This window comes from Propithecus coquereli, unplaced genomic scaffold (assembly GCF_000956105.1).
Source record: "Propithecus coquereli isolate 6110/MARCELLA unplaced genomic scaffold, Pcoq_1.0 Scaffold105, whole genome shotgun sequence".
NCBI lineage: Eukaryota > Metazoa > Chordata > Mammalia > Primates > Indriidae > Propithecus > Propithecus coquereli.
In genome coordinates, this window is record NW_012134414.1 from 4,751,432 (window position 1) to 4,778,016 (window position 26,585).

Below are 26,585 nucleotides of genomic sequence, written 5' to 3' on the forward strand. Positions count from 1 at the left end.
ATATATTTATCTGTTTCTCTTCTGGAATATGGATTACTTTACCTGTTTTAGAATACCTCCCTGCTAGCATGATATCTACACGTTGGAAGTTAGTCAATACTTACTGTGTGCTAGATAATGTAAAAGAAAAAGAATAGGTCTAAGGTTACATTAAATAAAAAGACAATATTGTAGATCAATTGAAAAGCCTTAAAATGTCTTAGTTCTATCCATGTTTTTCTTAGAAGTATTGTGATTTTTTTAATCAAGTATCAAAATATCAAAGACTTTTTATCATGCTCAGTAGCTGAGAATGAGTCCTAAGAATTCTAACCCTTACATCCATTTGTTCCGTTCAGTAGCTGTGATGTGATTTCCTTAACTTTTCACATTCTGATTTTTTCCACTTAATTTTGAACCATGTTATTTTGTTTTATTATTTGCAATACTACCAGCACTAACCCAGAATCAATTAGACCAAATTTCTCTTTATTGCTCTTTTAAATCAGGAAACATACATAATGATCCCTGGTTCAAATTTTCTCTACCCCTAAAGGAAGTTGTTTTAGGGTAAGATTTGAGAATTCTAAATTAATATTCCATAGTCTCGATGTCTCAATGGAAATTTCAAGTTTTGAACATTTTTACTTTTGGATAACCCAAATACTACATTTACATATAGGTTTCACATTGTGGTGCTTCCTGCCAACCAGTAGATGTGTTTTGGGAACTTTCATATTATTTTATAAACAGCAATGTTTGGTGATCATTTAAACATGTTATTGCAAAATGCCTCTGGTATTTAATAAAAATAAATGTTTTACAAAATTAATGTAGTTAAAACACAGTTAGAAAACATTAGATAAATAAAATCCTCACATCTGTAACTTAGGTGGTCACTAGACTTAGCCTGGTTGATAGTGAATATGTGAATAAAAAGAACAGAATTATAAAACATTTCATAGCTCTGTAATACATTGTCAAACACTTGTATCTAAGCTTGTGGATGTGACGAGATACATTCCAAGTATCTCTTTTTTAACTTTTTCCTTATTCAAAAATGATACATAACTATTGTCCATGCTTTCTGACTTAAACACAGGGTTTTTGTTTTGTATGCTTAAGTTTTCAAGCTTAATTGTGCAGAAAGATAATTTGTTATTTTGTTTCCCCTTACTGGTTTTTGGTTAAAGCGAACAGGATTATTTCAACTATCATTCTTCAAGATGTTAAATCCATCCATGTATTCATTTATTTAGGAAATGTTTCTGGGACAGCTGTTGTGTCCCAAACTCTGTACTCATCTCTGAGCTAAGGAGAACACAATCCCTAGCCTCAAGAAGTTAAAATTAAATCTGAACATTTTATCGAGGGGCATGATATTAATAGTTACTTGAAATGAGTATCCTGTTATCCTTCAAATTTAATCATGTATGCTAGACATCTTTTGTTACTTTCTACTTCTTTGGTTGGACATGCTGATATGAAAATGATTTTAAAGGCTGCATGTCTGCCAAGAAACTATGATAAATCAGTCAGAGTCTAACAGGAAATATTAAACCCTGGCCATAAATTATGTGTTCAGCGTTTTTAGCAGGTCATTCTTCACCAACTTTTCCTTACAGTTGATTCCCTACTTTGGTTTAATTGAAATTCATTAGAGACTTAAATTTTATGTAATTAACAGAAAACTCAAGAAATTCAGGGTAGCAGTGTCAGTTAGTTGTTACAGGCTGCAAGTGGTTACTCTTTAATTGGTGTCATAATGGTCTATTAGTCATGCCTCCAAAGAGGTGTCACATGCTTTTTTCTCCTTCTGAAACATCTGTGTTATTTAATATATTAAATAAGCAAGCAAAGTTTGCACAGAATACTAAATAAGATGAATAATCACCTTTCTAGAAGCATTCTTTGAAGCAGCATTACTCTGAGTGCAGCATTTCTCTTCTACCCTTAGCAATAAAACTTGGAGAGTTCTCTTTTACTTCCACATGTTAATGGGATAGGAACAAAATATCTTCTCAACCCTGAACTTCTCCACATCTTCCTTTTTGTAGTAGCACATTCTGTAGCGTTGATGCTGCAGTGTTACCACATGAGGTGTAAAGTAAGGAATTGTTTTCATTGTATGTTCTTTCCAGCAGTCTAGAAAATGGCATCTGAGCTCCTGAATGGCACAAACTCTAAACTGTATTTTTGAAATCTTCCTTCCAAAATAAAAATGGATATCTTTGTCCGTCGGCTATGCAGCATGTTCTGAATTACTGCCAAGGACTTTAAGTCAATTAAAAATAAAATTAGTTTTCCTGTGATTATTCTTCCTGCATATTTTTTGAAATGATTTAAATTCACAAAATAATCAATAGATGAAAATTAATAAGCTGTTATTTTAATATGACATGATTAAAGAGATTTATAGTTGTTCTATATAGAGAGAGTATTGTTTTGAACAACGTGTAGTTGTCTAAGAGAGGTGAGCAATAAGCTCAACTGATCACATTTAAGGCAATGAGAAATAACTCTTTATTGTATCTTCCTTCAAAGGTAACCAACCTTCAGATTTCTAGCTTCAGTGAAATAACTTTAGTACTACAAATAAGAAAATGATGTTTGCCTTTAAGAATGTTTTAAATTGGTACTTCTGTCTTTAATTACATATTGTCTCTTTTTGTGTACACGGGATAAGATGTTGGGACTTATCTTTCACGTTGGGAGTAATGCAGAAGCTGCTAGAGTTGTCCAGAAATGTTGCAGGGATGTCATGAACTAGAGTGATGCACTGGGAATGAAAAGAAGGCAACAGATATGAGAAAATAAAGTCTTGTAGAGAAAGTGATTGACTCTTGAGTCCAGTGACTAAATTAGAAAGATGCTCATTGTATTGTGATGTGCCTGGACAATAACAGATACTAACACTTCAGAAAAGTTTTCATCTGACTCTGACATGAATACCTTTTTATAGGTGTTTTATAGTTGACGCCATTAAATAGATAAAGTCACAAAATTCATGCATTAAAATTTCAAATTGGATTCAAGCAACGAATATTTAAAAAATAAAAGCTCATACTATGTAAAAATATATCCCCAGGAATACTGTGGACAAGTTTTATATCTTATTAAAGAGCTAAAACTTTTCAATTAGAGCAAACAGAACATTCACTGCTTATAGCAGTTCTTTAATTTTGAAACTTGTAATTAGAGCAAAATGATTTAAGTTTTTTTCCATTTATGAGTTAGCAACAAAAAGCAATTTTTAAACTTTATTTGAACCTAGTTTATGAATCTGAGATTGAAGAACCACTGCATCCTAATACTATAGTGTAGGTTGAAATGATTAAGCTCTTGAAACAGACCACCTTGTCATGATTTCCTGTTTAGTATTGTTTAGCTGTGTGACTTTCATCAAAATATGTAAACCCTCTATTTTCTTATTAGTAAAATGGGGACAATAATTGTATCTACCTCATAGGATTAAATTGGTTAATATTAGTACTTACAACAGTGCCTGGGATTTTAGTTATTACTATCATTAATAATATATTATAATAAATAATAGCTTTGAATTAATTTATCTCACCTAATCTTAGGGACATCTTTGTCCCTTAAAATGTGCATTATTTCATTATTCCCTACAAATAAGATAGTGAATTGTCCAGTGTCACACGATTGGAATTGGTGGACATGGAGATCCAATCCAAATATTCTAATTCAGAATGTGCTCCTTTCTGATTCATCGTGCATGTTTTTGTGGGCCTCCCAAATCAAAACTAGAAGACGCTGGTTTTCCCTTGTCCATCGTAAGAAGAATCAGAATCAAAAATCTTTCCCACTCTGGGGCATGTCATCAAAAATTACTGTTAACTATCCTCCTTCATTCATTCATTCAACCAAAAGTTACTGAGATTCTGTGGGAGATACTGCGCTCTGGAATTGCTTAATATGGACCCAACCTACTCTTGGCATATTTATTTATTTGTTTATATATTATATATATATATTATATATATTCCAAATATAATTGCCATGTTAAAAAAAATTGTGCCAACTTCTAAGATAACATGAAATACAGCAAGGCAATGTAAATTATAAGTCACTGATAAATAAAAATATATACACACAAACACACATATAGTAAAAATATAAAATGTATTCCAAATGAGCCTTATGAGGTCCTATATATTCCTGGGGGCCCTCAATGTACACTGTATATATGGGAAAGCATAGAGTGATTGACCTTAAATCAAAGTGTGCCTCTAATAATTAATTATTCTGAAAACAAATACATTATTTTTATATAGATACATATACCATGCTTCTCTTAAAAATATTTAGAAGAAAGTATTTTAAGATACAGTATGTCCATCTTAGTAATATTTGAACAGAAGATAGAAGGTGATTGATAAATCATGGTGATGATGAAGATGATGATGAGGTAGTACTATGTTTATTTACATTTTTACATTGGGTTTTTGTGGGGAATGGGGTGCTTTTTATATGAAGGTAAAAAATTTTTCTATTTTTTGTCAATGTTAATTTATTCTGAGTTTACCTAAAGTTATATTTGTATGAAATATCATGTAACTTGTATTAGTGGTTGAGATGTGAGTCTGACTTATTTTACTATCATGAACATTTTACATAGTTAAGTTTCAGCTGTGTAGTATTCACTGATAACTTCTGTATCCTTTGCTTTGAAAATATTTCTTATTTGAGGAAGTGAAACCTACTGAGTCAATTAGAAGAGATGGAGTCTTGAGTCCTTCCTCTTAACATTCATTCACAGAAAGTAAAAATGTTGGGGACTAGAAAAGGAGTTATTTATGGTCCTTCTTCTTCATTAACACATATTCTTTGATCTTGCACTAACATTAAGATACATTATTGTAATTATTGAGGCACAATCCTGATGAGTTATGTATCTGTTGAAGTCATTCTTCATGTTTATTCAGTCAACCATCTGACATAAACTAGGGCAGAGTAACCAAAGTTACATTTGCGACTTTATGGTTAAACTGAATTTGCATATGGCAGCAGTCCGTTTATAAATAAAGAATGATAGAAGAAGTCATATTAGAGTAAGTACCACTAAAGAGGCACATTCAGTGTGATCTATGTTTGAAAATTGAAATGAATGTTCGTTGCAGCTTTTTTGTTGATCCGGCAAATAATATAAACTCCTAACAACAGATAAAGCTGAACAGAAAATACCTTTTGTGATGTCTTCTCTTACTATGGCTACTCTAACAAACATCAGTAATTTGTATAACGTTAAATTTTCAGGTACAAGGGATAGAGAAAAATCTAAATTCAGTTTTGAATTAACTGTTTCCCAGTCTTCTTGTACCATCAAGACCTTATTGTTGCTTTTCACCTCCTCCCCCTTCCCAACTCACTCTTTTCAGTTATACCTTATGAGGAAATGAATCATAGGAACTAGAAGTCATTCTTAACCAAAGCAACATGTAAGCTGACATGGAAGTTCCAAGAGAAACCTCTGTAGCCTAATAGAGTAGCTTACATATTCTAGCCACTGTACTCAAAAATAATACAACTTTCATGATTTAGACTGAGTAGAATAATTTTTAGTTCTGATAATTGTATTATAATTAGATCTTTAAAAGCTTTTCTGTTTTCAGTTATACATACTAAAATATTTACAGATGAATTTATATAATATGTAGGAGGTGCTTCAACATATTACAAGGGTAGAGAGAGCAAACGAAGGTATCGATTAAACTGGATTGGGTATGAATTGATAGTTGTTGAAGTTTGATGATAGAAGCATAGAAATTAATTATGCTTTTCCCTATAACTTGGTATATATTTGAAATATTCTATGATAGTTTTTTAAATGCATGAGTGAATGAAGTATCCACTTAGAGCTCAGAGTACTGCTTTTCATTCTTCATGCATTAAAGACAGAGAACATCAGCTCTTTCACAGCTTGCTCTTACATAGAATAGAACTACCTTTTTGAAATTGTGTTATGTAGATCTGTAAGAAAATTCTATAGATACACAATATGGTTCTCTTTTGACTTATATAAGAAGTGGATTTTTCCTGGGTGATAACATATTGAATATGCTTTTAAATTTACTATTCTTGTTATCTAAAGATAGGAAATTTAGCTTTTCTTAAATATTTACTCCTGTGTTAAAAATATCAATGTGAGGATGTTATTGAAAATAGAACAATTAAGTCTTAGCTTTATCATCTGTGAAATGATAGAGCAAATAATATTTGAGGTGTTTTTAAGCCCACCCGGACGTAAACATGTGTGGTAGTAAACATCAGAGGATTCTGTATTGACATGTAGTATTTCTTTACACTACCTTAGTTCAACAATGTTACCATTCCAAGTTTCTTTTCTTTTTTTTTTTATTTTTGACAATTTGTCTGGCAAAGGAGTTACTCAATTTGTTAATCTGAGTGAAGTTTAGAAAGAATAAACTACCTATCAAAGAATCTGCCACAAAGTAGATGCTCAGTAGTTGTCTAGTGAGAGGAGAGTGAGAGAATTATTCCACCACTGATCCAAGCACTACTCTGGGGCATCTAGATCACTAATTTCCCATTAAACCAAATGGATAGTACAGTCCTGAGTTAAGTACTGAATGATTTTTTAAAATGTGTTAGTTTTCTGCATTCCTTGTCTCATCTCTAAAATGGTGCTAATTCATCCCATTTCTCCCTTAAAATGATGCTATGATTTTGACTATTTTTAAAATAACATGCTACTAAAGTCAGAGAATGGTGCAAAACAAAAATAGGGTTATGGCTGTCATATACCATCTATCTCTAGAAGGCAATGTTATCTACAGGGTGAGAAGATAGTCTTATGCTCTTTCCCTGCCAGTGGTGAGTTTTTAATGTAATTAGTTTTGAGAAATGAACTTGAGAGAATTAGAACAAAACCTCTAATAATTACCAACAAATACATTTCCAGCCAAAAAGTTATTTGCACAAATCTTTTTGTAGTATCTAGTTTGAAAGCAAGATAAGGGACAAAAACTTAATATCTCACTGAGTATTATATTCCAAATGAGCTGTATCAGAATGATAAGCTTTCAGGACAGATGATGGTTTCTGAATATAAATTTACGTACTTTACTTTTCCCTGCTAATTACATATAAATCAAGATTTTTAAATATGGAGGCAATTAAAACAGAAATATTTAGCCATAGTTAAATATGCACAGGAACTTTTCCAAAATGGGTTTTGAAATGGATTGTTCTCATTGATACTACTGCTTTATTTATTATGAATTTTTACCAAAATGAACTTTTTATACAATGTTTAATTAGCACTGCTGTCTTTTCATAAAGAGGAATGTGATTCAATTTCCACTTTTCTGCATTACTCTAAAGCTTTGGTAAATTAGAATTATAAGTGAGCACTGAGGAAAATAAAGAGATTCCTTTTGTTTGACAAAAGAAAAAATAACTTTTTCAAAGAAATTTTTCTTCTCGGTAAATTTGAAATATTGAACATTTACATATTTTGTTGGCTTCCTGTTCTACTCTTGGTACCTCTTCAAGACAAATCTTGCCCTAACCCCTACACCAAAACCTCTTTTTATAGTTGTAGAACATTGGCACTTCTCAGTACTGTTTGTTTAGGACAAAAACCAATCAGTGCATTTTCTGTGTTTCCTTAGGAGTCAGACGGCCAGGGCTGCCCCTTCTGTCGTTGTGAAATAAAAGGAACTGAGCCCATAATCGTGGACCCCTTTGACCCAAGAGATGAAGGCTCTAGGTGCTGCAGCATCATTGACCCCTTTGGCATGCCAATGCTTGATTTGGATGATGACGATGATCGCGAAGAATCCTTGATGATGAATCGGTTGGCAAATGTTCGAAAGGTAAAGCTAGAAAACATGGGTTTAGTTAGAGTGCTGTGAGGACATGAAAAAGAAATGCTGCTGTCACAAATGGAATATTTGGTTTGGAAAAGAAAGACACAAACACACACACTAGCTTAGGCCTACACAGGGTCAAGATCATCAATATTTCCTTCCACCTCCACATCTTGTCCCACTGGAAGGTCTTTGGGGCACTAACACACCTGTAGCTGTTACCTCCTATAATAGCAATGCCATCTTCTAGAATACCTCCCAAAGGACCTGCCTGTGGCTATTTTACAGTTAACTTTTTCTTTATAAGTAGGAGGAGTACACTCTAAAATAATAATAAAAAGTATATTATAGTATAGTAAATACATAAGCCAGTAACATAGTCATGTATTATCATCACTGTATGTACTATACAGCATTGTATGCAGTATACGTTTATGCAGCTAGCAGTGCAGTTTGTTTCTACCAGCATCACACACACATATGAGTCATGCTTGGCACTACAGCATTACAATGGCTATGATGTCATCAGGCAATAGGAATTTTTCAGCTCCCTTGTAATCTTATGGCAACGCCATCGTATATGCGGTCTGTCACCAAAATGTCATTATGTGGGACATGAGTGTAATGTTGACAGGCTGATAAAATCATGGACTGAAATAGGACTAGACTCTATCCAAGGTGTTCTCGTTGGCTTTAAAATTCATAATGAGGGGTGATTAAAGTGTTTGGGTAGAATTAAACATCAGCTAATACTGGTAGTAGCAAATCTGTAGAGAAAAATTTAAGAAAGGGGATTATTAAATTTGGAAATAATGAAACCGAACTTGATTAAAAATATTCTTTGTTGAGGTGTAGAAGAAGTATCTGATAGAATTATTTTCTTTTTTTAATGTTTTTTATTTCAAAATATTAATGAAGGGGGTATAAGTATTTTTGTTACAAGGATATCTTGCATAATGCTGAAGTCAGGGCTTTTGGTGTGTCCATCACCAGAACAGTGTTCATTGTACCCAATAGGTAAGTTTGTGTCCCACACTCACCCTCCAGCCCTCTCCCCTTCTTGGTTTCTCATGTATTATATATTGCTTTGTGCCCATGAGTACCCATTTATTAGCTCCCAATTATTACTGAGAACATATGGTGTTTGGTTTTCTATTTCTGAGATAGTTAACTTAGGATAATGGTCTCCAGTTCCATCCAAGTTGCTGTGAAAGACATTATTTCACTCTTTTTTATGGCTGAGTAGTACTCTATGGTATATATACACCACATTTTCTTTATCCACTCATGAATTGAAGGACACTTAGGTTGATTCTTCTTCTTTTCTATTGTGAATTGTGCTGCGATATACATTGAGTGCAGGTGTCTTTTTGATAAAATGACTTCATTTCCTTTGGGTAGATACCCAGCAGTGGGATTGCTGGATCTAATGGTAGATCTACATTTATTTCTTTGAAGAATCTCTATACTGTTTTCCATAGATGTTGTACTAATTTGCAGTCCCAACAACAGTGCATAAGCGTTCCTTTGTCTCTGCATTCATGCCAGCATCTATTGTTATTTGACTTTTTAATAATGGCCATTCTGATAAGGGTAAGGTGGTATGTCATTGTAGTTATAATTCCTACTTTCCTGATGATTAGTGATATTGAGCATATTTTCATATGTTTGTTGGCCATTTGCCTATCTCCTTCAGAAAAAAATCTGTTTATGTGTTTTGCTCACTTTTTGATGGGGTTGTTTGTTTTTTCCTTGCTGATTTGTATGAGTTCTTTATAGATTCTGCACATCTGTCCTTTCTTGAATGTATAGTTAGTGAATATTGTCTCCCATTCTGTAGGTTGTGTATTCATTCTGTTGATTATTTCCTTTGCTGTGCAAAAGCTTTTTAATTGAATTGTCCCACTGTAAAATTTTTTTTGCTGCTTTATTTGCCTTTGAACAATGTCTGAAAGAGTTTTTAGGTATGCCCTGCTCTGTTGAGGCAACCAGGCAAGCAGCACCAGAGAGGGATGGCAGGTAGGATGCTCAGGCTCTGAGCACCCTTGGTGTGCTGCAGGCTTTTAAGAGGAAAGGCGTAAGCCCCACTTTCTGTGGAAGCCTTAGTGTAGTGGACATGCCAACAGAGGTGAAGCAGCCGCTCCTGAGAGTCTTGGCTCAGTCATCCCTTGGGGCACCCATGCCAACTCAAGTGGGACCTTCCACTTGGCAGCAGTGGGTGGGGGAGGGGAGGAGGAGGAGAAAAGTCTCAATGGAGGCACTCTGGTCTGCTTTGTCCTTCTCCCAGAAGGCAACCCACCTGAAATGTCCAAGCTCTGGGATCACACAGTTCCCCCAGGACCGGCTCCTGCGGCCATTGCAGTCTGGGCAGGTGTTGAGAAATGTTTGTATGGGGACCAATGACACGAAAACCGAAGGGCTGAAGCACGCTGGGGAGGACAAAGGCATACCATGGGTGGAGATGAAGTATGGCACCTGCCATCTCAGCTTCAGCCTGTGGTGACTGGGAGTGACCCCTGAAGGCTGGCTATCTGGCACTTGGCCTTCAAGAAGCTCCCTGTTCATTCGCAGCAGTAGCTTTTGGGGTTGTGAGGATATAGAAGTTCTCCAGCAGCTCAGGAGCCTGCTGACTACCACAGGTGTGAGAGAATGAGAAACAAAAATCCCCACTTAACTTTTCTACGGGACTCCAAGTTTCTTGGGGATTGATGATCTCTGCTGATATCTTGCTCCTTTTTGTTCTGCTTTGCAACTTCTTCCCATGGATCTCCAGTAGATTCTGGCCCTTTTCCATCTGAATTACACCTGAGCTATGTTTTTTTCATCTAAAACTTTTACTTCTTTCTGGTACGTTCTGGTGACCAATGTCTCTGGTCAGCTATCATGGCCCACCCTCCTCAGAATTACTTTCTTAATAGGAAGTCCATCGTGCTGTTTGGCCTCTTAAGAGGTCACATAAGATTTACCTTTGGGAATTTGCCATAGATGGGGTTTGCTCATCAATATTGTTGACTTAGAAAATTGAACTTGTCAGTTCACTGAGAATGGATGCTACTGCCCAGTTGGAGTTTATATAACCGACTTTGCAAAAAAACTAATCAATGAACCAAAATGCCAATTGATTAATTTGCAAACCAGAAATATAATGGCCAAGAGGGCTGGACTTATAAATATCAGGCTATTCTCTGTTTAGAAAGATATGTGCAGTTTAGATTACACTCCGAAATTTTTTGGTCTCAAAATCAGCGAAATGGGATTGAGTAATATGGAAGCATCTGCAAATATGGTCCCACTCTTCCTCTTGACTCAGGTAGACCTGGCTGATCAGTCATCGCACTCCTCCCCACTGAGTTCACACTTGGCCTACATAGCCTTTTCAACACAGCCCTAAAGATCATCCACTATGATTCATTAGGATTTGTCAGGTAACATGAAACCTATTTGCCTTTTAGGTAGGATGATAATAATGTGTAATGGCATCATATTGTGTTCACCATATGCATCTATCTCTGTAGTAGCAAAATACTTGGTACTGGGAACTAGATGAGGCATTTCTTTGAGTTATCCCTTCTTCAGGGATGTGTCTGAGTTTGCCTCTTGGAAAACTCCTGCATTTTCTTTGTTCCAGTGTTCCATGCTGACCAGACATTCCCTTAGGATTTTTTCCATACAAATATTACATATGAAGAGATACTAACATCACCAATGGCTATTTCCAAATTTTTCTTTTGTCTGGAATCATTTTTAATCTTTACCATATGGTTTTTCATAAATTTCATAATTTAGCTTTCTGAGAAACTAAACTTGATTTCATCCTTTAATTCCCACAACTATATTTAGTTTTTATTAAGGTTATTATTAGGTTATTAAGTATGAAATGCCCAATTTCTGTAAGTACTAAGTTTGACAATTGATATCTCTGACATTTCACTTTGACACTGTTTTATTTTTTTTTGAAGGTACATTCTTAGTCTTTCAAATGCATGTTTTGGCTTGTGATTATCTTTCAAATTTTTTTTTTAGAGCAATTTTTGTGAAACCATGGATAAGTCAAAAATTCATGTTATTTTCGAATATGAGTTCTGTTGTGGAAGCATTGCAGTGCAGACAACTTGAAATATCAATGAAGTGTTTGGGAAGGATGTAGCTAATGAACACACAGTACATAGATGGTTTGAGAAGTTCCATTCTGGTGATTTTAATCTTGAAAATGAGCCATGTTGGCGAACTGAGATCAAGGTTGATAATGATGAGCTTAAAGCTGTAGTGGAAGCTAATCCATCTCAACCTATGCATGAATTAGTGGCAAGGTTTGACATTACTATTCCAACAATATTGGACCATTTGAAACAAATGGGCAAAATAAAGAAGCTGGATAGATGGGTACCACATGAATTAAAAGAATATCACAAGAGGAATTGTCTCAAAGCTTGCCTTTCTTTGCTGTCGTGACATAAAGGTGATCCATTTCTATACCATAATATTGTTATGTGTGATGAAAAATGGATTCTTTCTGACAATCACAAGCATTTGGCACAATGGTTGGATAAAGATGAAGTGCCGAAACACATTCCAAACCCAAATAGTCTTAAAAAAAAGCTAACGGTGTCTGCTTGGGTCCAGCCCTGGTATTATCCACTACAGCTTCATGAAACCTCGTCAGTCGATTACAGTGGATGTCTACTGCAGCCAATTTGATTAACCGATGAGGATGCTTGTGATTAAGCAGCTGAGATTGGTCAATAGAGACAGGCCAATCCTCTTGTAAGACAACACTAGACCACATGTCACACAACCAGCTAGTTTTAATTTTAGGAAAACCTGGAATAAAGCACCAGTTCTGCTACAGCGTAGTACTAGGATCCTAGCCAAGATATTTAACCTCTTTGTCTCTCACTTTCTTCCTTTGTAAAACAGGACAATAATAGTTGCTTCTCCACTGGGTGTTTTATGATCAAATGGAGCAGCATCAGGTCACGGAAATCGTATATGTTTACTATTTTAATGTTTACTATTAAAATTAATAATACTATAACAGATATTCTAGGATACATTCACTCATCCTACTTAGTGGAAATCATATCATCACTGTGCATGTGAGAAAGCTTCATATGGGTAGTTGGAGATACTGCTGTGCAGGAGACATAACTTTGAATCATATCTCTAACCCTACCAGTACAGCCAAGTCACGGGACTAATCTGAGCCTCATTTCCTCATCTGAAAAGTAAGAAGAATGATACTGCCCCAAGTTGTTGGGAGAATAAAATAAATGATTAATATTGGTTTTATTGAATTATGGCCTTTTTCCCTGCAAACTAAAGATGATTTTGCTTTTTAAATTGTATATAGTTAAATTATTATGTAAGTACCTACAAAATTTCCTTGATTTTATATCTTGCCCTGCAAAATCAAAAATATTTACTGTCTGGCCCTTTAAGGAAAAATTTGCAGCCCTGGGTCAAGGGGTAAGCATTTAAAGAATGTTTATTAAATGCATGGATAATAGGGAATGACAGAAAAGAATGTGATATACATACAACAGCTCAAGTAGTTCACTTGACCTAGGTAGTAATGTTTTCTAGCTGTGAGGAAAGCATTTCAATTTTTTTTAATAAACGGGTTTTGTTTTTTCAATGATCCATGTCAGGGGGTGGTGGGTCTTGGCCTTAAATGTAATTCTTTCAAGAATTTTGTGTACCTTACTGCTTGGGAAAAAAACAGCATTTGCCTTCTAAGAGTTTGGGAAAAGTTGCGGTCTTGGCCTGCTTTCCATTGAATTAAGTCGAAGCTTGAGCCTCTTTTTAGTAGTGGCCCTGGCAATTGAAAGGAAACACTGTTAACACAAAGTGAGTAGCAGAATGCTCCAAGGTTACTGGGGTGGTTCTCTCTGATCTTTTCACCAGCTCCAAGACCATGCATGTTTTGTGTTTCCTGACACACTGGCGAGCTTTCCGTGAAGGGAGCTGAGAGATTTTTACATTGATCTCTCTGTGGTTTATCCCACAAGGAGAAGAATGATGCTCTCAGGCATTATTGTTCCAGAAATCATAATTCAGTGGTTTATTTGATAGTAAACAGTGTCATTTAATATACAGTCAGCATTATACTTTCCTATGGTAGTTAGATATTGTAGAAATTTAAGGAAGTTGTAATTATTTGCTTTTAAGTTGAATCATACTTCAATTAAGTATCTTTGTGTCCACTGACCTGCCTCTAGTCAATTAAACAGATAGTGAATTTTATAGCATTTCATAAATCTCTGCCACTTAACTTTCAATCAAATATAAATTTTGGAGTAGAAACAAGCATTGATTCTTTCTGAATAATTGGGAAAAATATTGCTACAATATTATGTTCCTGTAATACTTTATATGTACTTCTATATTTCAGGAGTTACACTAAATTGTTTTATTTTATTCAGAGGACTGTTTTCATTAGAAGAAAACACTTAAGTGCAGGCACAATGCCTTGTTTATTTTTGTGTTCCTAGCACCTAAATGCAGTCAGTAAATATTTACTAAATGAACTAATAAATGCACACATGCACACATGTTCCTTGAGGGCAATGACATGATTTTATGCATCTTTTTATCTTCATTCCAATCTGAAGTCTGTGTGTGTGTATACATATACATATACATATACATATGTATAAATAACATATCAAACTAATAGGTTTTATCCAGTTTTGTCTTACAGGAGCAGTTATAAACAAATATCTCATAGTTACTTTGATACAATAGCTCTTCTACCTGAATTTTCTTTCTCTCTGATTTTTTAATCATTATGTTGCCTTATTTAATCATTCACTCACTCATTCACCTGTTTTTAAAACATTTCTTTCTCTCAACTCCAAGAATGACCATCAATTATTGTCCAGAGCAGAATGATTCCATTTTTTTAACCTTTCAAATAGTCATCTCATCTTTCTTTTGTGAGTGGGTTGATAACTATATTGTAAAATTGTTTCTGCCTGTCTTAAGCATATTGCATTCTTTAATTGAGTAATGCTTCCATCATAGCATAGAGGAAGCATATATTCCTGTTACCATGGTAATATCCCATAGCTGGAGTTTATAAATATTAACATACAGAACATACAGAATATATTTTTATTATTTCTTTTATAGTTAAGTATGCTTAATAATATTAATCTTTAGAGAAGCAAATAGAACCTATAAGTCTATAATATATTGTGTAGGTTGCCTTCTTAGATAGATGTTTTATGATTTTAACCAGAATATGTTTTAGATTTTACCTGAGTCTGTATCATTGCCTGAGTTCTCCCACTATCAGATTTCCGGGATAATTGGATCTGATGTTAGCCCTCAGAGGTAGTTCAGGATGGGATTGGTAAGATCACAGCCTTCTCTCTGACTTCATCAGATCGGAGCCAAAAAAAAAAAAAAAAATGGTATCTGTTACTACTCAGAAATTTGCTTCATTTTGCCAAAGGTATAAGAGAAGTCTTAACAAATTTTAGCAGTTATATTAATGAAACATATTAATCACTAGATGTATAAAATTACACACAAAATAAAATTTACATACAAATAAAAATGTTGAACTAGTGAATAAACCTTAGATTAATCCCTATGATCTTAAACATTATGTTTTCTTAAAACAATATTTAAAATCTTAACGAATAGCCATATTAAAACAAAAATGGGTGTGACCAGAGGTAAAGGGAATTGTTCTTCTTTTATTTTTTTTACAGGTTCTCCTAATTTTGCCTTAATCAATTAAAATATCCATTGATAATTAAAAAGCAATATGTCATCTAATAATTGCTTTTCCTAATAATAAGTGTGAGGAAAGGCTCTGTAGTATTCCCGATCCTAAGGAAAGGACTTTATATGCAGATCACAGTGTTTATGCAGTTATTTTTAGGAAGATATTGTTTTTTTATGTTTTTAATTTAAATCTCAACCACAGGGCTAAAGTCCATGTTGGAGCAGTAAGGACAAAAATTACAACAAAAGTGAAATACGAAAATAAAAGTAGACATTCAAAATAAAGAATGTGGTTCTCAACTAGGGACAGTTCTACCTCTTGAAGGTATTCAGAAATATATGGGGACATTTTTGGTTTCCACAATGACTGAGGGGTGGGGAATACTGTTGGCATTGTGTGGACAGGGCCAGAGGAACTAAACATCCTGCAACCCTTGGGATGGCCTCACCCAAGAAGTTATCCTGACCACAGTGCCAGTAGTCCTTACCTCTCCCTTTGTGGGACACTTAGGTAGATTCATGGATGACAGCAATCTAAAGGCATAGGTACATTGTTTGCCATTTAACTGAATTCTGTTTACTCATTTTCTTAAAGCTCTTTGTGTGAAATATGGTATTTGTTTTATTAGTATGTGATTAAAAAAGGAAACAACTTACTCGTGCAAGAGCTGTTTGATATCATAGGGGTTCTTGAAGACATTCTTATGTATTCCTCAAAAATTGTTTGAATATATTGTACAGTAGGAGAAACAACACTTGAACTCTTGTACTCAGTTTTGGGTCCACTGCCTCTGGTAGACTGTCTGCTCCTTAAGGACAGGGGACATCTTTTCCTTTCGTTCTTAGAGCTTCGCATAGTGCCTGACACGCAGGCCCTTGAGAAAGGTTTTTTTCCTGAAGAATCAGTAGGGGTACTGTTCTTAACTATACAATGCTTGAGTAGAGCTATGCTCCTTGGAGTCAAACTGCCTAGACTCATGTTCTAGTTTTGCTACTTAGTATCTCTGTGCCCTGCATTATTTAACACACCCCACTCCCCATGCCTCAGTTACCTTGTCTGTAAAACCATACCTCTTAGGGTTAAAATTAAAAGAGTTAATACACATGAAGCCATTAGAACAGAGCTGGCACATGGTAAATACGAAGTGTCAGTTGTTACCAATATTATTTTCTATATGTAGTGTTATTTAAGACTCCTGAAATATTGCTATACTTCTAATAATTAAATATCCGTATTTTTAAGATATCTATGGAAGATTTTATTTTCTTTTTTTTTAGTTATTGCTACCTGTCATTCCATTTGGGAAGAATTAGATGCCAAAACTATATTAGTTTAGCAAGCAGTTGGTTGTATTTTTTGAATAAATTAACCTCTATATAGTTATAATTTCATTGCATGACATTAAAACAATTTACTTTTAAATCATATTTCATATTTGAAACTCATAGAAAATGCAAAGTTACCAACATGTCAGCAGAAATACTATTTTAAGGATTAAATAATGTAGATAAGCTTACAATGTTCTTATTTTCTGTGTGAGTAAACTGAAATGATTAAGTATTCTCTAAAATAGAGTGAAGAACTACAGCAGCGATCCCCAGTCTTTTCGGCATCAGGGACTAGTTTCATGAAAGACAATTTTTCCATAGACTGGGGTAGGGACGTAGGGGAGAGGGTGTGTGCAGAGCTCAGGCTGTAATGTGCAGCCCAGTTCCTCATAGGCCATGCACTGGTACTGGCTGCAGCCCAGGGTTTGGGGACCACAGAACTATAATAACCAAATAGCAATTGCTTGTTCGAATCACCTTTTGGAAGCAATGAAGATTTCATGTGAAGGCACATTTTTCAGTGACTGAAATTTATTCGTTTAATTCTCAGAATGTTCTTGTTTCTCAGCCATTTTTATGGAAATATTTCTGAATTGTATGTCACCTTTCCCTGCCTTCTCAAAATTGGCTATGCAGCTGAGTGAACCAAAGGGCATAAGAAGCCACTACAATCAACACAACATATTTCTACAAGCTTACATTTTGCTAGAAGATTTAAGAGTAGGTTGCATGAAGAGAGGGGAACCATAAGTTTAAATTAAAATCACATGTATATTTGCATCAGGATGCAAAATTCATATAAACGTTTAAAGTACGATAAGGTTATAGAGGCTGAGCACAGGCCACAAGATCACATCCCTCCATTAAGAGGTACTTCAAGGAGAAGCAGTATTTCTGTGTTAACAATTGTGGACGGAAAAAATCCAAACTCTGAAATATTTGAAAGAGGTTTATTCTGAGCCTAATTTGAGGACCATGGCCCGGAGCCACTTTCAAGAAGCCTTGAGCAAGTGGACTCACTGAGGTTGGGTTACGGTTTGCTTTTATACATTTCAGAGAGACAGGGATTACAGGTAAAGTCATAAATCAATACATGGGAGGCATACATTGGTTTGGCCCAAAAAGGCGAGGGGCTTACAAATCATAGGTGGATTTAGGGATTCTTTAGTTGACCATTGGCTGAAAGAGTTAGGTTTTGTCCAAAAGACCAGGAATCACCTGAAAGGAATGTTTAAGGGTCTTTTATCTATCACATGATGCTATACCAGAATCAGGTTGGGAAGCAAACAACATCATAAAAACCTGTTTACTGAGATTTTATCATTTGTAGGCATGACTCATCTGGTCTCCTTTGGAAGGAATTTTGAGCAAAAGAAAAAGATCGGAGTTTAGTCCTCAGTTCCCCCTGTTGGCCAAAAATCATTCCATGGAATGCATGCGTAGGCCAATAACCAGCATGAGGTCCCACGGCGCTAGGAAGGCTCATTCCTAGAGTTGTCTATCTGGTCCCACGATGCTAGGAAGGCTCATTCCTAGAGTTGTCTATCTGGTCCCACGATGCTAGGAAGGCTCATTCCTAGAGTTGTCTATCTGGTCATCCAGCGTTGTGAAATAGGCGGTGTTATTTTTTAGGGGTAGGACTTGACTCCGCTTGATTTAATAGCCAGTTGTTAAAGGGGCAAGATAGAGTCAGGCCTAGGATTTAGTCTGAAAAAATGTTTTAGACCAGATCTATTCTGCGAGCTATCATGATCCGGGCCTTTAATTGGGTTTTTTTTCTTTTCCTGTATCTGGTATAGCATTTACAAGAAACATATAATGATGATACAGCAATGAGTGTCATAAAAGTACTAAACAGTAGGTGCCCAAGAGAGTTATAGGTAGAATCAGATGGTAGCAAGCAGCCTAACCAGCCAAAAAAATCCCCTGCGTGTATCATCATATTCTTCGATCAGACTTACAATATGTTTACCCTCATTATCAACAGTCAATTGAACTTTGTGGTAAATTTTATCTGAGGATTGTAAAATTGATACCAATTTAGAATCTAATAAATTTAATTTTTTCTCTGGCCAATTAGTTTCCATAGGTATAACATCCTGAGGAGGGTATAAATCGAATTCAAGAAACATTGGTCTTCAATATTTAAATTATCATAGGACTTGTTTACAGTTAGAAAATTTAATTTCCCCACGACCTTTGTGTTACACCATATACTAGTGTTTGGGAGGGAAAAGGAGGTTTTATTACAGGAGAAATCATATAATTCTATAACGTCATCTTGTCCCTCCCAGCAAAAACGGCCCTTTCCCATATACCAGATGTTATGTTTTATGGGGGTGGATACTAGGGGCCAAATCTGGGAGAAATCAGGGTTCCAAGTGTTTTGAGGGCATAGCCATTCTCCTTTTCTATGTTCACAGTCTGAGAGGGAAATGGAATGCCATGTGTTTTCATCAGCTAAAATAGCCCATCGGCTTCCCGTGGGGAATATTCTTGTATTATTGACAATGGTTCCAATGCTGGCTAGTTGAACTACAGAATACTGTTGAGCCTTATCCAACTTTGGTGCCTGAACTTTAAAAGTATAATGTTTAAGGTCACATTTACCATCTAAAAATTTCCATAATTTTGGGGAACCATATATTTTCCATAGGTGTCTAGATTGAGCCTCAGCACTGAATATTGTAGGCCATTGCTTCATAGCTACTTCAGATTCCATTTGTAATAACATAGACATGAGTCCTTGTTGGGTCAGAGTACGTGCCCGCTCCCACCTTTGGGTTTGGGCATATGTCTTTATGGTTTGTCTGGTCTCCTCTATCCACTGGATGAGAGCTGCATTATCTTTTCGGGCAGCTTCCCATCCCTTCCCTTCTTCTTGGAACAGCATTCCTTCTATGTGGCCTATTTTTGAGAGAGAATCCTTCTCCAGGGAATGTCTCTCTTCATTAGCCGTGAATTCAGCTTGCCCCAATATACCTAGCCCAGCTCCAATTCCTCCCATGAGATCACGTTTTAGTCTTTTGGATGGCCGATTTTGGTGTATCCACCAGGAATGCTGTTGTCATTGTACATTAATGGCCTCAGTGCAGTTCGGATAAATGGAGTCAACCCAGAAGTGCTGGGTATCCCAGACAGTTGTCAGATGGGTGGAGGTTACTCCTAAGTATGCCTTTGTCTGGGTGTGCCATAAGGCTTCCCAGAGGTGCCCTTGTCTTAGGGCGGAGTTTGTACTGTCGGGGACTTCTGTCCACCAACCGACTCCCATAAATAGTTCTTTGTGGGCAGTGTTAGTGTGGTTGGTGCTAGACAAGGGCATCCAGCCACAAGCACGGGGCTGGTGGTTGTTCGGGCAGCTTATGATGCGGCAGTTTACACGGTAAGCCGCTAGGTTTCTCCCATCATACCCAGGCAGTTGTCTGAGTTTGTCATCACTAATGTCTATTGTTATGCAATATTCTACCTGATTAGATCCCCTCAATAATGGTCCTGAGGCATTATTTGGTAAATATTCCTGCAGGGCATCGTACTTGGTAAGGGCTTTATAATAGAGGTATCCTGCAAAGGGGGCCCCTCTAGGGATGTTTATAGTGGAACTGTTCCATTCAGTGGCCTTCATTTCATCCTGATGTATGTCGTACCAGATGATGTGAATTCTACCAGCAGGGAAGGTAGTGAGGTTTGCAGGGAGCCAGGAGAAACTTTTACGTTTGAAGAGAGAAGGAGTTTGGGGTAGGCAGATAGAGGAAATTATGGGAAGGAGGGTGATCAAGTGAAATATTTTTCTAATTATAACAAGGAGATTCATAACCATATCCATTTAGAAAGTTATACTAAGGAGGTTTCATAGATTTCAAATAACCTCTTAGGGGACTTAGTTAAGGCATTCAGGTTTTGCAGCAATCTACCTACAACAAGTAAAGTAAGAATGAGAGTTATTTTAGGGTTCATGAGGACTGGCCTGGTCTGATGTTTTGGGAAGGCTGTCCGCTTTAGTTGTTGTCCGCTTTAGTTGTCCACTTTGGATGTTGCTTTGGAGGCCAGCTGGACCTCAGATGTTTTCTGAAGTCGTAGGCAGGTGTCAGAGACCAATTCGGAGGTCCAGGTGGGGTCAGGAGCATGGTCAGGAGCTCGTTTTAGATGTGAGACATGAACCCCAGAGGCGACTCCCTTTAATTTTGCAGCACAAGAGTTAGTTAAAAGTACCTGGTAAGGTCCTTTCCAGTGAGGTTGTAAGGAGTCTTTTAGTTGGTGCCTTTTCCAATAAACAAAGTCACCTGGCTGTAATCCATGATCCTTGGAGTCTTCAGCCCCCAGGAGCTTGCTGTGGAAAGACTGTTACCAGCTTTGTATTATTCGTTAGGGTTTTAAGTAGTCCCTGACAATAATGTAGTATTTCTCCTTTAAGTAAGGCTGGCTCATATAAGCCCTCGTCCAGCCTCATGGATCTCCCTGTTATTATTTCATAAGGGATAGACAGTGTTTTCCAAAGGGGGAGGATCTGAGGTTAAGCAAAACCAATGGGAGGACTTTTGGCCAGGGGAGGTTAAAGGCCTCAGTTAATTTAGCTAATTGAGTTTTTATTATGCCATTTGTCTGTTCTACCAGCCCAGAGGACTGGGGATGATAGGCACAATGGAAATGTTGTATTATGGGCCAAATTTTGCAAATGGATTGGATGATTTTTCCAGTAAAGTGAGTCCCACATTCGCTGTATAACTCAGAAGGGATTCCCCAAACTGGAATGATTCTTTCCAGCAGTATCTTGCCTACTGTTAAGGCAGTAGCCCTCCGACAAGGAAATGCTTCTACCCAGTGAGAGAACATGCAAACCAAGACCAACACATATTTATAGTGCTGGGATGACCGCATCTGGATAAAGTCCAGTTGCCAAACTTCAAATGGTCCTGTAGGCAAGGGAAAATGGCCTTGGGAGCCATGTAAAGGCTTGCTAGGGTTATGTTTTGGATATATAGTACAACGAAAATATACCTTTTGGGCTATTGTGGGGGATGGTTTCCAGAAATATTGTTTTCCTCATGATATCATTTTTTCAGGGGCCCAGTGAGTCATTTCCTGAATGAATTGAAGGAGAGGAAATTGTGCACCTAAAGGAACTATAGGTTTTTCATTGGGACCCAGCCACAACTCTCTATTTGGGTCAAATACACCTCCCTTTTGCTGCCAGATTTGTTTCTCTCGGGGGGTTGATGCCTGTTGGTATTGTAAAACAACGTTAGTGAGGGTATTGGTGGGCCAGAAGGTGCATTCTCGTATAGGACAGGTCATCTGTCCTAGGGCAACATTCTTTGCTGCTGCATCGGCTAGATTGTTTCCCTTAGCTTCTTCAGTGTTATCTTTGGAATGCCCAGGAATTTTTATGATCGCTAGTTGTTTTGGCATTTGAATTGCTTCTAATAGCTCTGAGACTTGGTGCCCATTTCTTATAGGTTGTCCAGATGAGGTGAGAAACCCACTCTGTTTCCACAGCATGCCCAAATCATGGGTTACTCCAAAGTCATAGCGGCTATCAGTGTATATATTAGCTATCTTCCCTTCAGCCAAAATACAAGCTCTAGTTAACGCTATTACATCAGCCATCTGAGCTGATTTTACTCCTTGGAGTTGGGCACTTTCTATTATGTCTACTATGGAGGTGACAGCATATCCCACTCGATAATGCCCCCGATCATCTTTTAAATAAGAACCATCTGTGAACCAAATTAATTCGGCATTCATGATAGGAGTTTCCTGTAAATCTGCTCTAGGAGAGAGTAAGATATCAGTTAGTAGACTGTAGTCATGTTCTTCCTCTTGTTCACCTGGAAGGGGAAGGAGAGTAGCAGGGTTAAGAATATTGCAGCGCTTCAAAGTGATGTTAGGGGCAGAAAGCAAAAGCACTTCATAGGAGGCAAGGCGACTTACAAAATAGTGTTGAGTGTGGTGAGAATTTAGGAGAGATTCTACAGAATGGGGAGCATAAATTATTAGTGGGGACCCCAGGACAAATTCCTCAATTTTCTTACATAAAATGGCTGCAGCTGATATGGCTCTCATACAAGGGGGATGTCCTTTCGCTACTGGGTCTAACTGTTGGCTAAAATAACCAATTGGCCTGTGATTGTCACCATGTTTCTGAGTTAATACTCCAAGAGCATTTCTATTTATCTCATGTACGAAAAGGAAAAAAGGAAGACTATAGTTGGGGTGTCCTAAAGCAGGTGCCTGGGTAAGAGCCTGTTTTAAATCCTCTGTGTGTTGTTTTTCCCTTTCCTCACAGCAGATTGGGTCTGGTTGGTGATGCCTCAGTTTTTTGCATAAGGGCTGAGCCATTAATGAGTAATTTGGAATCCAGCTTCTGCAGTAGCCTGTTAACCCTAAGAACCCTCTTAATTGTTTTTTTGTTTTGGGCAAGGGAAAGGTCATGATGGCAGAGATTCTCTCAGGGTTTATTAGAAGTCCCTTTGGGGAAATCGTGTGTCCTAGGTATTTAACTTGGGGGAGACAAAATTGTAATTTATCTCTGAACACTTTGTGTCCCTTTAAAGCAAGCCGTTGTAGCAGGTGTACAGTGTCTCCTCTGCATTCATTCAGGGAGGGTGAACACAACAGCAAATCATCCACATACTGAATTAGGGTAGATTTATTTAGGAACACAATATCGTCTAAATCTGCCTTTAATATTTGAGAAAAATATGTAGGGCTTTCAGAGTAACCCTGGGGCAAGACTGTCCATGTATATTGGCGATTTTCCCAAGTGAAGGCAAAAAGATACTGACTATTGTGATCTACAGGTATGCTAAAGAAAGCACTGCGTAAGTCAGTGACAGAGAAGTGGCTGGCAGTGCTAGGAATACTGGACAGTAAGGTGTGGGGGTTAGGGACGACTGGATGCCTGGGAACCACTACTTTATTTATGGCTCTTAGGTCCTGAACGAACCTCCAGCCTTTCCCATTTGGTTTTCTGACTGGAGGATGGGTGTGTTGCAAGGGCTGGTGCAGAGTATTATGAGTCCTTTACCTAAGTAGTCCTGAATGATTGGTTTGATTGCTAGTAAGGCTTCAGACCTAAGGGGGTATTGCTTAATGTTTGGCAGGGGTTTAGACTCATCTATGGTTATTTCTATGGGGACTGCTGACTTAAGTCGTCCAATATCCGTGGAAGAGTTTGCCCATAGAGAATCTGGTATTTTGGATAAGAAAGGCTCTAAATCCCCCTGTTCAAAATCTCCATTAACCTTAGCAAGCATGATATTACATGTGGGTTTTTGTAAGTCTTCTGTGTCTCCCAAATTGAGAATCATTTCTCCCTTCTGTGAAAATGAGATGCGGGCATTATGGGTCTCTAAGAAATCCCGTCCCAGCAGGTGTATAGGGGCACTATCTACTAAAAGAAAAACGTGCTGCCCTGTAAGTTCCCCTAATTGAAATTGGAGGGGATCAGATTTAAAAGCAACAATTGGGGAGTTTGAAACCCCTACCATTTGAATTTTTACTTTACTCTGAGGGAGAGGGTTTTTAATTAAGGTAGGGTTGAGGACTGATAGTGTGGCACCAGTGTCCACAAGGACTCTGGTGTCTTCCTCATTTGTGGATATTTCTACTTCACCTAGAGCATTTGTTAGAAGTAAGGGAAAAACCCTCTCTATTCCCTCAGAGCATCCCTATTCTGGTTTTAAAGTTCCTTTGGTGCCTCCCTCTGAGGCCTTCAGCTCCTTTTGTGCGAGCACCCACTTAAGTTTCTTGCAATCCTTTTTAAGATGTCTCTTCTTTTTGCAATAATAACAAATTGCTTCCTCTGTGGCCTTTTGCGATCTCTGCAGGGGACAGAACCCCTGTGACCTTCCAGTTTGGCTACTAAGTTGCTTTAGCTGTAAATTCATAATCTTAGAAGCTGTTTCTTTTTGCTTCTTAATTATTGTTTGTGACAACTGGTCAGCTAGGGTGACTAGGTTGCTAGTGGGCAGAGAAGCCCAGGCCACATTATTTCTCTTTACCAAGGTCACTAATTCATCATCTAAGCCTTGTACAAATCCAGAATTTAGTAAAGTGTCACTTTTACCATGCTCAAAATTTTGGGGAGGTATCCCTGAATATTGTTTGAATGTTTTTTCAAACCTGATATAAAAGTCAGGCAAGGTTTCATTTGGGCGTATTTTACATTGTTGCACTCTTGCCCAATCTATAAGTTTGGGGAAAATCTGTGGTAAATTTTCACAGAGGCAGTCACAGAGCTCCCTGCATTTTTCTCTCCCATTTGCATCTACTTTGTCAAAATCTTCTAGAGGGTGTTTCCAACCTGCTGCCCTGAACCATTCTTCAGCTTTGTTTTTGGGGACTAGTAACTCAATTAGCTGGTACAGGTCAGAGAATCCTGGATCATAGGTCTTAAGTGTTAATTGGAATTCCCTGGCAAACCCAAGGGAGTCTTGAGTTGGATCAGGGAACCCGGACACCAGGGCCTTCAACTCTGTTTTGGTCCAAGATGTACACAATATATTAGGGTGCCCTCTCCCGGTGGGTTTTATTTTAAAGGGAGCAACTACTATTTCATCTTCTTTTCTAGCTATTTCTGATTTTTTTACAGTTTGAGGTGAGGGAATAGGGGGAGGAGGGGGGAAAATGAAATCATCAGGATAAGGAAATTCAGAGAACAGAGGGTTAGGGGGAGCAGAAGGAGAGAGTTTTTGGAGCCTTCCTGATCTCAAAAGCGGCTTCTTCTAGTTTCTTTAATTCTGAGACAGTCTCAAGTATTTTCTTATTAACTTCCTGGAGGGAGACAAGTTTGTCATTCCCTCTTTTGGATGATTCTAAGTGCCAGCTATAGTATGATTCCCATTCATTTTCCTTAATTCGAGAGCCTAATTTCTCTAGTTTAGCGCGCAAGAAAACCAATTTGGGAACATCGAAAGTTCCCCATTTTGGAAACCTCAAACCTAGGTTGTTCTTAGTAAGATCTTCCCATTTATACAAATACTTGCAAGTAAAGGCGCCATAATTATCAAACATAAAACAAGCTGAGTGCCTGACGGAGGCCGTTCTTCTTGCCTTTCCTCGTTCTTAAAGAATTTGTTTCCCATTTTTTTTGAAGGAACCAAACTGTAGTCTAGGGTTTGGTGTAGTGGATCGGAGTGTGCTGGTTGTGGGTGGGGCTCCTCAGTGTTTCACCACTGAGTCGGTCCCACCCTCTTACATGTCTCAGTTTCTCTCTTCGGGGAGTCTAGTACCTCCGAGAGGTCTCAAAACGCCAAGTGATCAGCTCTTACATGCGTTTCCTGAATGAGCCTTTTTTAAATTAATTTGTTGGGGTGTTCCCTATGGGGCTACTTGCGCCTTGGGGAATCGCCCCAGGCAACTCCCAATCAGGGCCCTGGTCACCCAGGGCTGCCTTAGGTCTGGGAGGAGTAAGATGCCCCTTCTTTTCGGAGCTGAGAAACTCAGTCTCTCATTTATCTACAGATAAGACCGTTGGATTCCTTGTGCAAATGCGCAGATAAGCCAATTCAAATTAGTTTTGAGAGGAAAAAGGCAATGGAGAAAGCCCTTTAGCGTGCACTCCCAAATCACATTAGGATCCCAAACAACAACTTCCTAGGAAGAGAACCGACAGCTCAGAATAAACCGGACCATCGACCAAGAGCAGCAGGTCCGGGTCTCAGGAGGACTTACCAGGTTCCCGCTGGA

At 37.4% G+C, this 26,585-nt stretch overlaps 1 protein-coding gene across 1 annotated transcript in view; it reads left to right on the forward strand.

The window, feature by feature from the left end:
- Window positions 1–11,951, forward strand: part of LOC105811725 (E3 ubiquitin-protein ligase CBL-B-like) — a 178,506-nt gene extending 166,555 nt beyond the window's left edge. Inside the window, exons 10-11 of the mRNA XM_012646003.1 lie at window positions 7,638–7,841; window positions 11,859–11,951. Of these exons, the coding sequence (XP_012501457.1) occupies window positions 7,638–7,841; window positions 11,859–11,951 (297 nt within the window). The remainder of the gene's footprint in view (window positions 1–7,637; window positions 7,842–11,858) is intronic.
- The last annotated feature ends 14,634 nt before the right edge of the window (window positions 11,952–26,585 follow it).